Raw genomic sequence first — 13,303 nt, forward strand, 5'->3', positions numbered from 1 at the left:
AACTAATTCCCCTCCTTACATTTTCAGTTTTGAAAAAAGACATTAGACTTTTTCTATTAGCTAGACCAGAAATTGCAGAATTTAGCTTCTCCTGGGTCCAGTCTCATGGCAAGCACTACTGGAGAGTTCATCAGAGGTATGCCTGGTCTCCACAGCCTAGGCCAATACCTCCACGTAGGCCTACGACAGCTCACAGTGAGTACAGCAGGCTGCAGGCCTGGGGTTCTCACCAACTTCCTGCAACACAGCTCTCGGGGGCTGATGACTGAGTGCTGCATCCAGCCAAGTGGCAGTCATATAAGAAAACCTTCACTGAACTCCAAACCTCTGCTTTGCCAAGCCATCAAACTTTGCTTTACTCAATGCCCAAATTCCTACTTCCCCCTGAAACTTCAGCTTCTCAGGTGATTCAATTCCTAAAGCACCTGATGAACAGCAGCACAAAAGTTCTCGGTCAAATGCCTTGCTGAAGCGTGTACAGCACTCAGAGATTCTCTCTGCCAGGACCCTAGCCACATGGCTTAGCCATCACCCTCAGCAGCTAGCTCAGTGCTGGCCGGGAAACATGCAGCAGTGCTTGCTGGTTTAACGCTCGTTTTGTTTCCAAGTTTCCTAAGAATTCAAACCTCATCAACATATAAAATGACCACAACTTTTCAGAAGGCAAGTTCAAACGTCTTAACACTTATATGTAAATCTGTAAAAGTTTCTTCTAGCTGTTCAGTGTCATGTGAGGAGAGCTGGCATCAACTGAACCGTGCGTCTGCTGCCTCTACACAAGTCAGCCCACGGCAGTGTAACAAAGCTAACTGGCAAAGCTCACTTTGCCACAGGGTCTGTGACACGGAAACCCACTCATGAAAATTCCCTCTCCTGGCGAATAAGCTGAGACCACAAACTGTTGACAGGGGCTACTCACTAACACTTCAATGGTGAAAAGCTACTGTTCATTGACAATCAAATTCATTGTCCTAAAAAACAGTGACCTTATTTCAAGGAAAAATCAAACTTCCATTAATGATTCCAAGTATTACTTTCCCTCCAACTCAGGAGCACAAGACATGCATTTTAGAATGAGAAAAATCTCAGTGACAGCGGATACATCCTAAGACAATACCAGTGTTACCTTAGAGGTATATGATTACTGAGGAACATCTCAGCCGTGTTAATCAACTCCGCCGTGCTCTCATGTGTAGGGTCAACCATGAAAACCTGTGGGGAGAAGGGAAGTGAATCAGCAGATGGAGGATCTTCTTCTCTGTCACTCTTCTCTCTGTATATCTGACTTTCCAATGAAAATGAAATAAACAAACAAAACACAACAAGAAACACAAAGAGCACAGCCTGGGAGAGCAGAAGCAGATGGCTTAAGTCCTTGGGATCCTGAACCCATGCAGAAAACCCAGAAAGAAGCTCCAGGCCCCTGACTTCAGACCTGCTCAGCTCCGGCCTTGCAGCCATTTGAGGAACAAACCAGCAGATGAAAAACCTTCTGTCTCCTCTCTCTTTGTAAAATCTATCTCTCAAATTAAAAAAAAAAAAAAAGACAAAAACAACTTTTTTTCAGACAGCACATTCTAATCCCTAACTCAAAGATGAGGAGTACCTGTTCACACGCTTGCTGGACAATGCCACACTGCTATGATGGCTCACGGCCCTATAAATGACTGGAACATGCCAAAGGCTTCCACTGTGAATACCGAGCACATGTGGTCATCGCAGGAGGGGAAGCAGGTGGTCCACAAGCACACACCCTGCACAGGACACTAACGTAGGGAAGGCAAGGGAGAGGGCTCAGAGCTAAGGCAGGAAGGGGCAGCTTCCTTACCATGTTATGCAAGTTCCTTCTGATCTGCCGGATAACGCCAGGAAAAGTGGGTCGAAGCAACTCTTGTAGGTTAGAAGGCCATGAACTGTATCTGCTATCAAGCTCCAGGTTGTTAACCCACTAGACAAAACAACACAACATGGGGCAAACATTTTAGTGAAATGTACAGTAACAAACATTTTAAATTATGTTAAGCAGAATCACATGATTAAAGGTCATTTACAGAGATCAAGCAGAGAAACAAGTGACTAAAACAATGCAACAGGTGAAGATATTTGCAACCACCAAGACCAATGTGAGACGTATCAATTTAAAAACTCAAGTCCTTGGGACCAGCACAGTGAGTCAACAGGCTAATCTTTGACTTGTAGCACTGATATCCCTTACGGGCGCCAATTCTAGTCCCGTTCTGTAACTCTGTTTTTGAAATAAAAATTAAGTTAAATCTTTCAATTTTTTTAAAAAGGGAAACTGACGAAAGAGATTCTGCGGGAATACTGGATTATCCAAATGTTTACGTTATTTACTAGGGAACAAAAAGATAAAGTAACAGGGGAGACCGGGTGGAGGGACTGCACATCACCTCGCAATAAAGAATGACCAGCAAGCAAGAAGCAGAACTACAGAGGGATATAAACAGCGATTTGTCACATGTAGCACCATATCCCCTCCAAACTGATCTCACACAGCAAGGTCAAATGCTAACACTGATGTAAATCATTACTAAGTATGGTGAGATGTGTCACATGGTTGTGACTTTTTCTTAACAGTAACCTAAACATACTTATGCATCATAATTAAGGGCATCTTTAACGGAAGAACAAACGACACAGCATGGTTTGTCAAAGTACACAGAAGGCGTTTGACCAAGTAAGTCTTCAATAGTGATCATCTACATTCTCTTTCAATGCAATTCCTCTACCCTATGTACAATGCAGCACCCAGGCCTGGGTGCCTACAGAGTGCTGCCACATCAGCTCTGTTCCAATCTCACTTTCTCCAAGATGACCCGGTCTCTCTGACAGCTGATAGACAGGCGCTGAGGATCATATAGCAGGCAAGAACTAAAGTTCCATAAAGAGAGTTCATCAAAAACTCACAATGTTAAAAATAGCTTTAAGCTATACATGTTGTCACAAAAAACAGACAAGGCCTGTAGGCAACTGAGGAAACACAGAAGAAACACTGTCGCAGGATGTTCAGCTGAGACCTGGAGCATCACAACGGTCCTAACCACTTTATCCTCAATAGCTCGACTGGGAAACACTCGACCATCCAACATATGTGCACAGCGGCTGGCTGCGAACCTTCCAACCACAATAAAAGAATGAAATAAGAAATCCCCAAGAAAAAAATAACTGGAAACCATACAGAACATCCCCAGGCAGCAAGCCCCTAGCCGGCTCAGCTAACTCACCGTAATGGCAGGACTCCTGATGTCCACCGCGTAGTCGGACTCGGACTGCTGGATGTTCAGCTTCAAAATCTTGTGCAGAGAATGTCCCTCTATTCCCAGCCTGTGCAGGCCCTCCATCACTCGAGCTTCATTCCTCAAGGTATCAAAAAGACTGGGGGAAAACAAACAGGTGTTCAGTAGGATAAAAAACACTTGCTATGAAAAACATCCGCTCAGTTCAAACTAAATGCTAAATCAGATTAGCAGGGAAATAAAAAACAGAAGCTAACCTTTGCTTTATCCCATCAAAACACACTGAACAAAGCACCTAGGACCTGCTCACCGATGCCTACCAATGAATGCACAAAGTATCTCCAAGTTTAAACACTTAGCACAAGGATGACATAAACCTTACTTTGTTACTGCATGGCTTTAAAAACCGTATTAATCCGGGCTTGGCGCATTAGCATAGTGGTTAAAGTCCTCACCTGGAAAGTGCCGGAATCCCATATGGGTGCTGATTCTAATCCGGTGGCCCTGTTTTTCACCAAGCTCCCTGCCTGTGGCCTGGGAAAGCAGTTGAGGACGGCCCAAAGCTGTGGCGCCCTGTACCCGCATGGGAGACCCAGAAGAGCTCCTGGCTTCGGATTGGCTCAGCTCTAGCCCTTGCATCCACTTGGGGAGTGAACCATCGGACGGAAGATCTTCCTCTCTGTCTCTCCTCCTCTCTGCATGTCTGCCTTTCCAATCAAAATAAATAAAAAAATAAAAATAAAAACCAATATTAATCTGTATTGTTTAATTGCATATGAATCTATAAGTACCTGAAAATGAATTTTAATAAATCAGCAAAAGATGTTACAGGATATAGGATTCAATATCAGTGTCTATCTACAAAGACACTATGCAACATACATGTAAACCGCAGGAAAAAGAATTCAGTGTTTGCCTGGGATGTAGAAGGACAGGTGCATGAAATGCATCAGGAGGTAAAATTTGGTTTCTTTATCTCCATTAGTGCAAAGTATTTACATGGAACAAGCGCAGAGTACACAGGCTCTGCAACGTGTGTATATGCACAGATACACAATCTTACAGTAAACACGTCTGCTTTTACTAACTTGTCACTGGCATGTTAATGCAATTAGGCACGTAACAGCCAACGGAACCGAAGTGAAGTGAGCCTTGTTCGGAAGCATCAGCACGTCCTGTTATCTTTATTCTGATGTAGCCAGTGCCAACCCTGTTGATTAAATTTTAAACACAAAAGCAGAGCTCTGTGGGACTGCTCATTCAGGGGTAATGAAGATAAAATAGAGCAAGTGTATCTTAAACTGCATTTGGATAACCCAAAGGGTGGGCATGCAATGATACTTGTGGGCAGAACGCCTTCTGGACATGACATATGGCATTGTAAATAACGTTCCTTTAGGCCTGGTATGATAGCTCACCGGCTGAAGTCCTCACCTTGCCTACACCAGGATCCCATATGGGCACCGGTGCGTACCCTGGCTGCCCCGCCTCCCATTCAGCTCCCTTCTTATGGCCTAGCAGGGTGGTCAAGAAAGACCCGAAGTCTTGGGAATCTGCACCCACAGGAGAGATCCAATTGAGGCTTCTGGCTCCTGGCTTCAGCTCTGGCCAGTTGTGGCCACTTGGGGAGTGAATCAACGGACAGAAGATCTTTCTTCCTGTCTCTCCTGTTTGTAAATCTGCCTAAGCAAAAAAATAAATAAATTTTTAAAAATACATAAATAGAGCCCGGCGGTGTAGCCTACTGACTAAGGTTCTTGCCTTGAACGAGCTGAGATCCCATATGGGCGCTGGTTCTAATCCCAGCAGCTCCACTTCCCATCGAGCTCCCTGCCTGTGGCCTGAGAAAGCAGTCGAGGACGGCCCAAAGCTTTGGGACCCTGAATCCATGTGGGATGCCCAGAAGAAGTTCCTGGATCCTGGCTTCGGATCAGCATAGCGTCGGCCGTTGCACTCACTTTGGGAGTGAATCATCAGATGGAAGATCTTCCTCTCTGTCTCTCCTCCTCTCTGTATATCTGACTTTCCAATAAATAAATAAATCTTAAAAAAAAAAAAATAAATAAGCCTCCACTACTTGGAGTGCAGATGCCCTAGAGCCTGCTCCTTTCTCCCTTCCTGTGGTGAACAGGGCATCCCTGAAACACACTGCGAGCTTGAGTGGACACTGCGACAGCAGACAGCAACACTCACACTGCTCAGCCAACCTTCACACACACAGTGGGGCCTGGCAAGCCACCAGGATTTCCATCTCACCATAGGAACAGTGACCTGCACATGCCACAAGGGGCTATATGTTACAAAGAACAGATGCATCATCCATACCTGAATATGTCTTGTGTATCTAAATCAATGTGAAGTCCATTGATGAAAATAGCTGAGTCTCCAGGATGTATGCCTAAAGTTCCCTTAAAATACTGAAACATAAAAGAAATAATATATTAAAAAGCAATGAGAGAGCCCGGCGCAACAGTGTAGTGGTTAAAGTTCTTGCCTTGAATGCACCAGGATCCCATATGGGCACTGGTTCTAATCCCAGCATCCCCACTTCCCATCCAGCTCCCTGCCTGTGGTCTGGGAAAGCAGTTGAGGATGGCCCAAAACCTTGGGACCCTGCACCCGTGTGGGAGACTCGGAAGAGGTTCCTGGCTCCTGGCTTTGGATTAGCTCAGCTCCAGCTGTTGCGGCCATTTGGGGAGTGAACCACTGAACAGAAGATCTTCCTCTCTGTCTCTCCTCCTCTGTATATCCGCCTTTCCAATAAAAATAAAAATTAATCTTAACGACAACAACAACAAAAAAAAAGCAATGAGAAAACATTTTCCAAAACCACAGTATTTCTGGGTTTTATTAGGGCCCAGTGTGGGAGCTTAGCAACTAAAGTCCTTGCTTTGCATGTGCCAGAATCCTGTATAGGCGATGATTCTAATCCTGGAAGCCCTGCTGTGACCCAGGAAAGCAGCAGAGTATGGCCCAAAGCCTTGGGACCCTGTACCCCAGTAAGAGACCCGGAGGAACCTCCTGGCTCCTGATTTCAGATTGGATTAGTTCTGGCCATTGTGACCACTTGGGGAGTAAGTCAATGGGCAGATCTTTCTGTCTCTCCTGCTCTCAGCAGTGTATCTGACTTTCCAATGAAAATAAACAAATCTTAAAAAAAAAAAATCTTGACAACCTGAGGTGGACTCATATTTCCTTCTTTGTACTCCCACACACTTCTTAGGACCTAACTGAACCGAAGACTGCAAGTTCAACAGGGCACACTGCTCCTGTTTCTTTCCAACCTCTGTCAGCTTTATCACGATCGTCTTAACTGTTTCCTAATGCAGGTACGGATATCACAAGGAGAATCTGAACCCTGTGCAATGACTTTACTGGCTAATCCTCCCCTGCAAGTGCTGGAATCCCATATGGCATCAATTTGTGTCCTGGCTGCTCCACTGCCATTCTACCTCTCTGCTTGTGGCCTGAGAAAGCAGTGGAGGATGGTCAAAAGCCTTGGGACCCCGCGTGCTCATGGGGGGCCTAGCAGGAGCTCCTGGTTCTTGGTTTCTGGCTTCAGATTGACTCAGCTCTAGCCACTGTGCCACTTGGGGAGTGAACCAGCTGACGGATGATCTTTGCCGTTCCTTCTGTCTGTAAATGTGCCTTTCCAATAAAAATATTTTAAAACCAAAACAAACAAAAGAACTAAACAGAAAAATCTTACAGCTACCAAGCTTAATGGAAGTACAGAAAAATGGTGGACCGCGTAGTGGCACAGGAGGGTAGTCTTCTGCCTGCAGCACTAGCAGTTTAATTCTCAGATGATCCAGCTCCCAGCTAACAGCCCAATGTAGGAGGACAACTGATTGGATACCATTTGCATGAAAACAACTGTATACACAGAACAGGGGAAGGTGTTTCCCCCACTCCCCTCCCAACCTCAAAGACAGGGAAACAAGAGCTAACAGACCAAGGAAAGGTAGTCTCCCTCTTACTGTTGAAATGTTAATGCCTCAAACCCTCCTCCCTGATACCTAGGTGATCCTCAGTTTTGAAAAGTCTAACGTCGTTAATAAACTTGGGCTACTGACCATTAGTCAGTAGTCTGCACACATTATCACAGGCTCCATCGCCGCTGGACAGCGACCAACCTAGGAAAGGCGCAGCGGATGGCGCAGGTCCACAGGTGCAGCCATGTGGGAGACCTGGCAGCAGTTCCCAGCTCTTGGCTTTGGACAGGCCCAGTTCTGGCCACCGTGGCCATTTGGGAGTAAGTCAACAGATGGTTGTAGTCCCTCTGTCTCTCCTTTTCTCTCTATTGTAACTCTGACTTTCAATCAAAATAATACAATCTTTAAAAAAAAACAAAAACAAAGATTACCTAGCAAAGAGGAATCAAGGTGAAGAACTGCAAAGAATTCTAGAAATTTTTCTAAAACAAAACAAAATGTTTCTCCACATTTAAGAGACACATCACTTATCCAACAGTACAGAGACTTTCGTCTTCCAATGAGCATGTAGCAAAAAAAAAAAAAAAAGAAAAAAGAAAAAAATCCTATATAATTCCAGACAGTAAAACACACTTCATAAAAAGGCTTCAGACCACTCATAATTGAAGCCAAAATCCCAAGCAAAGGTAACAGTGTCTTCAATTCTTTAAATTTGCACTCTAAATTTGCATACCCCACCAAGCTTTCAATACAAGCAGAAGAGGAAAATGAATTCTCATAAAGAATGTGCTGCACTGAAAGAAAAAAACAAAAACAGACCCCAATAAAGGAGGTTAAAGGACAGTATGAGGATGTATAACAGCATAAAAAGCTACCAGCCGATATTAGAGCAGATCAAAACTGGAAAAAAAAATCACAACATAAAATAGTAAGACAGGAAAAATGACAGTAAGGAGCAATGCAGGGACACGGGTGGGAAGGAAGTAAAAGACTTCACATTCAAAACAAGACGCCAATGCACAACTAGATTGCAATCCAAGTAGGGTAGAAGTAATGGCAAGAGGAACTGCCAAGAGTTGCAAGGAGCTGCCTTGGCAAAGAATGGAACAACAGGGGTGACACACATTTAGGGAGTGTTCCTTTTCTGAAGCAAGGGGTAGCACTGTTCCATGCTTCCAGTTGTAGTTATATTCAACTCTGATGACAAGCTAAAAATGTGACCATTACAGAAATCTACAATGCTGCCATCTCTGACGGTTATACTGTTCAACGCCACAGGATTAACCTCAGACGTCCTCACGTTTCAAGACAGATCACAGAAAAATGGTCAGTATTTTGCGCCTGTTCATACCTTTTGATTCTCTTCCACTTCCGCTCGAAGTTCTGAACTCACAGCAGTTTTCGTGATTGCCCTGAGGATCAAAAATATGATCAATTGCTTAATGTTTGATACAAATGTCTTCATCTTCATTTTCCCTACTTTGAAGAAGACTCTCTTGCTCCAGAAACTACATACAAGTCAAACCTTTACAAGTGAAGCATGCATTTCCCCCTCTAGGAGGGGCGCGGCACTGCTGGAAGGCTGCTGCAGGAGCACTGAGGCAGGAGCCGTGCCTTCTTCCATCTGTCCTCCTGTTTACCATCTTTACACTCACACACCGCAGGATGAGAGAGAAAGGAGGCTGCAGGCTGCTGTCCGACTCAGAGAGGATGCAAAGTGTCCTGTTTAAGTACTACGATGTGGCAAACATGGATTTACTCTGATTTGTAATCAATATAAGTGACTTTACAAGTTAAAAAACAAATTTGTTTACAAAATATCAAGTCTGAAATCAAAACATCATATGCAGATTTCTCAAGGGAAAAAAAAGAGGGGGGCACAATTATACGTAGTGGGTATCATGGCACAGCAAATTAAGCCACTGCTGGGGCCCCACACCCCATCAGTCACTGATATGCCACTCCCAATACTGCTTCCTGCCAATTCAGCACAAGCTGGGAAAGCTGTATTAGGAGGCCAGTATTTCTGATGGACCCATGACGTGCACATGAGAGATCAGAATGCAATTCTTGGCTTGTGGCTTCATCCTGGCCTAGTCTTGGATATTTTAGGAATTTGATGAGTAAACCTATCGTTCAAAGATTTTTCTATATTTTATCTATTCCCTCCCCTAACCTCTGCAATTCAGCATTGCAAGTTAAAAAAAAAAAAATCAACCATTTCAATTAACTCCTAATAAAACTTTTAAGCCATTTTGCCATGCATTTGCGACATGTAAAGAAACATGACAGAATCAAAAGTGATGTTACAAAGTTCAAAACCTCTGCCACTAGGAAGTTGTTAAGACTCTAGCACTCAGCTGACTCATCAAAATTCAGCACCTACATCCTGAAGAAGCAAGGCCCCATCACCTAGATGGGTTACACTGGCAAATTTGGTATGCTGCCGAGTTGTTAAAGTCAAGACTGTCCTTCTCATCTACTTATCTACCATGCCCTCTACTGATGGGCATGGTCAGATAAAAGAGATCATTTAATTATAGAGATCACACATCTAGTAACTGGCAGTAATAAGAACCAACTAGGACCATCCCCACACACTGGGCTTGCCCTCTCAGTAGAACATTAGTGGGGGGAACAAGGTACTGTTTTTCAGCACTTTTGTATTTCACTGACCTCATTGGGCATGTAAACACAAAGATAAATGGGTACTATATTAAAGAGAAGAATAAATTGAAACCTTTGTATTACCTGGCTTTGGTAGGGAAATTCTGACTAAGATCCTTCATAACCACTAAAGCTAATTCAACAGGAGCGGCCAAGATTCGAGCAGCAGTCTGGAAACTCAGATCTGTAAAATGCCAGATAAAATGTAGAGCGTTATTCACCTATCGCAATGAAAGGCAGAAACAAATTCACATTCATTTATCGTCATTTTCATGGTAACGATGCCTTAGAAAGCAGCTCTTGTGATCCAGCATGGCTCTCCAGGAGGCCACTCTCCTGAGGCCCAGGGCTAACAGGACAGGGGAACATGGGGCTCTGCCCCGTGACAAACAGATCATTCTGATGACACAGGAGATAAGCTGGCCCGGAGTCCACGCCTAAACATTCTTACCACTTCTCAGAGTGGTGTGGACAACGACTGAGGAGATGAACCATGCAGGAAACAGCCCTTGGGGGCACTCAATCTACATTAAAACTCATCCTGTTGGTGTCACTGTATTGATAAATCAGTATTTTATTTTGCAAAATTCATTCATGCTTCCAAACAGGGTGTTTGTGGAGAGAACCATCACACTTCACTTTATGCACCAACAGCTGATACATGGTAAAGAGAACTGTTTTGAAAAATTTTGAATAATATTTGTTGCATTACTGGAAACTCTGCATAATGAGCTCCCTAAAAATTGTGCTTAATGACAAGTGTGGTTAATAAGACTAACCATTTGATCTGAAATTTATAAGGAATACAGGAAAGCACCGAATATAAGCAGGTCATTACATGAGGAAAATGTACTAGGGTTCCTAAGAAATCAAAATGTGGAAGAATAACACTAAGCTATCTCCTGACTTTGTTCACATTTCCCAGTAGACAATGGAATTTCCAAATACTTGTTTGGTGCACATGGAAAAGCAAATGAGAAGCTAGAGGTTTTAAAGGGATCCATGTTGGTTTTGCTTTCTTATGAAAATATTTGCAGTTCAGCTAAGAAAAGTGAACTAAATTCAGATGTTCATCTGTTTATGAATTGAAATAAAAATGGCATTTCACTAAACAAAACAAAATGGAAATCACTGCACAGTACCCATGGTTTAATTTTAGATGGTCTTCCCTTCACAGATCCCCATTTATTAAACCATTCCTGAAGCACCCCAATAAAACATTACAGTTCGCACTAACACAATCAGCAGAGGACAAATCAAGCCCAAACTGTTTTCCCTCATTTCTATTTCTAAAATATGACATTAACACTTTCAGGAACACAGACAGGGAGGGAGAAATCTATGAAGGAGGAAGTAGATACATTCCAGCACATTATCGTGCCTTAACACTCTACTGAGACGCAGCGTAGGAAATGCGCACATACAGGAACATGAAGGCACTGAGAAGTATTCAGTGCTACAAGCCTGAGACAGAAAATCCTGGCACGCATGTGCTGTTCTTCCCTAGCACTACCAGAGTACACAAACCTGACTAATCACGGCAAAGGATGTCTTTAAAATCTGCGACATCCCATGATTAGATACAGCTAAATTCAAACACTACATTTTTCAGTACCACAAACTTTGACCCAAAAGCAGACGAGTGATGTCTCTACGCTACTATTACCTTGCAACTGCCAGACTTTCAAAGGCGCCATTTCATTGGTGCTCTCCACCAGATGCTTTCTGAGTTCCTTCAGCTGCACTGACAGATCAGGGTGCAGATCTCTGAAAGAAATAGTCAATTAGGCTCGGCTATCCCGCTCCTACGAATAGACCCAAAAGAAATTAAAACTACCAATGTGAACTGGATCTATAATCTTATATTTACAACAGCAGCACAGTCTACAATAGCAAAGACATGGAAACAACCCAGATGCCAATCCAAAGAGGAGTGGTCAAAGAAACTGCGATCTACTCCATGGAATATTGCTCAACTATTAAAAAGAATGAAATCATACAATATGCAGACAATGCGATGATGGACTGTCTGACATTGTCTGTACCAGCGATGTCAGGGCACACTAAAATAGCACACTGGTGCAACTGTGACTACTTATGAAGAGTTGTGACATTATGGGAAAAAAATCAATCAGGGGTAGGAAATTGGAAGGAGGGGAATTACAGACTATACAGAATTAATCGTACATTAAATTTCAAAAACAAAAATTTCAAAAAAAGTCTGTTAGTTCTTTCCACTATCCGTTCTTTCCCAAAGCAAATTTAAAAGGAAGCTGGCAACAACTCTAACTTCCCTTGTCTAATCCAAGGGTATTCTTCCCTGTAAGTTAAAAAAAAAAATCATAAATTTGAGGGACTTAAAAGATAAATTAGTTATTGGCAAATATGATGGCTAATCTGGTTAATCCTCTACCACCAAATGCCAACATGTGATTATGGGCGCTGGCTTGTGTCCTGGCTGCTCCACTTCCCATCCAGCCACCTGCTTATAACCTGGGAAGGCAGCTGAGGATGGCCCAAGGGCTTGAGGTCCTGAATCCACATGAAACAGGTTCCTGGCTCCTGGCTTCAGTGTGGCTCAGCTCCATCCGGGATGGCCATTTGGGGTGTAAACTGAGGTATGGAAGCGCTTTCCTCCTCTGTTTCACCTTCTCTCTTTGTATTGTGTTTTCCAATAAAAATAAATAAATATTTGAAAAGCACCACTGCAGTGGTGATCCCAGTAAGAGGAAAAGCATGGTGATAACACACACACAGCAGGTAACCAAGGAGATATCAACTTCCCCTCCAGGGCTTCACTTGCCTATCTTTTTTAATGCTAATTTATTTTCTTTCTTAAGATTCATTTGCTTATTTGAAAGTCAGTGTTACATGGAGAGGGGGAAGAGGCAGTGAGAAAAACAGATCACTCCTCTGATGGCCACTTAATCAGGGCGAGCCAAAAGCTTCTTCCCAGGCCTATACATGCGGGGTACCCCTTCACTGCGAACTGCATCAGAACTGGCAAACCAGGACAGGAGTGAGCGCCTCTGTGCCCTGTGGGATACGGGCACTGCAACTAGCCTTTTATCAGCTATTCCACCATGCTGGCCTCATCGTTGCTTTTTAAATGAAAGATGGCTTATGTGTGGAGAAAAACAGATAACGTTATAACCAGTTATCGGGAACAAAAAAGCAAGTATGATAGCAACAATCATTTCTGCGTGGTATTCGGAAAGTGCATGGAATGTAAAAAACTATACATGAAAATCAAAAACTTTGGTACAAAAACAAGTTTATCTTTTAATCCTACATATATCAAACGTTTTGAAGTAACCTTATTTTTTCCATAGTTTTTCTTTTTGTTTTTTTTTTTTGTTTTTTTTAATTGGAAAGACAGATTTAGAGAGAGAGAGCGCTTCCATTCAGCTTTCACTTGGCAAGTGGCTACAAAGGCCAGAGTTG

At 43.2% G+C, this 13,303-nt stretch overlaps 1 protein-coding gene across 3 annotated transcripts in view; it reads right to left on the minus strand.

Moving 5' to 3' along the window:
- Positions 1–13,303, minus strand: part of UGGT1 (UDP-glucose glycoprotein glucosyltransferase 1) — an 89,393-nt gene that overhangs the window by 48,680 nt on the left and 27,410 nt on the right. For all 3 annotated transcript variants that reach the window (XM_040979148.1, XM_040979147.1, XM_040979149.1), the window contains 7 exons: positions 11,526–11,626; positions 9,944–10,043; positions 8,544–8,604; positions 5,583–5,674; positions 3,246–3,396; positions 1,829–1,948; positions 1,127–1,212 (listed from right to left, as the gene is read on the minus strand). In XM_040979148.1, the coding sequence (XP_040835082.1) occupies positions 1,127–1,212; positions 1,829–1,948; positions 3,246–3,396; positions 5,583–5,674; positions 8,544–8,604; positions 9,944–10,043; positions 11,526–11,626 (711 nt within the window). The remainder of the gene's footprint in view (positions 1–1,126; positions 1,213–1,828; positions 1,949–3,245; positions 3,397–5,582; positions 5,675–8,543; positions 8,605–9,943; positions 10,044–11,525; positions 11,627–13,303) is intronic.

The sequence above is a fragment of the Ochotona curzoniae genome, unplaced genomic scaffold (assembly GCF_017591425.1).
Source record: "Ochotona curzoniae isolate NIBS_2020 unplaced genomic scaffold, NIBS_Ocur_1.0 contig_3037, whole genome shotgun sequence".
Taxonomy (NCBI): Eukaryota; Metazoa; Chordata; class Mammalia; order Lagomorpha; family Ochotonidae; genus Ochotona; species Ochotona curzoniae.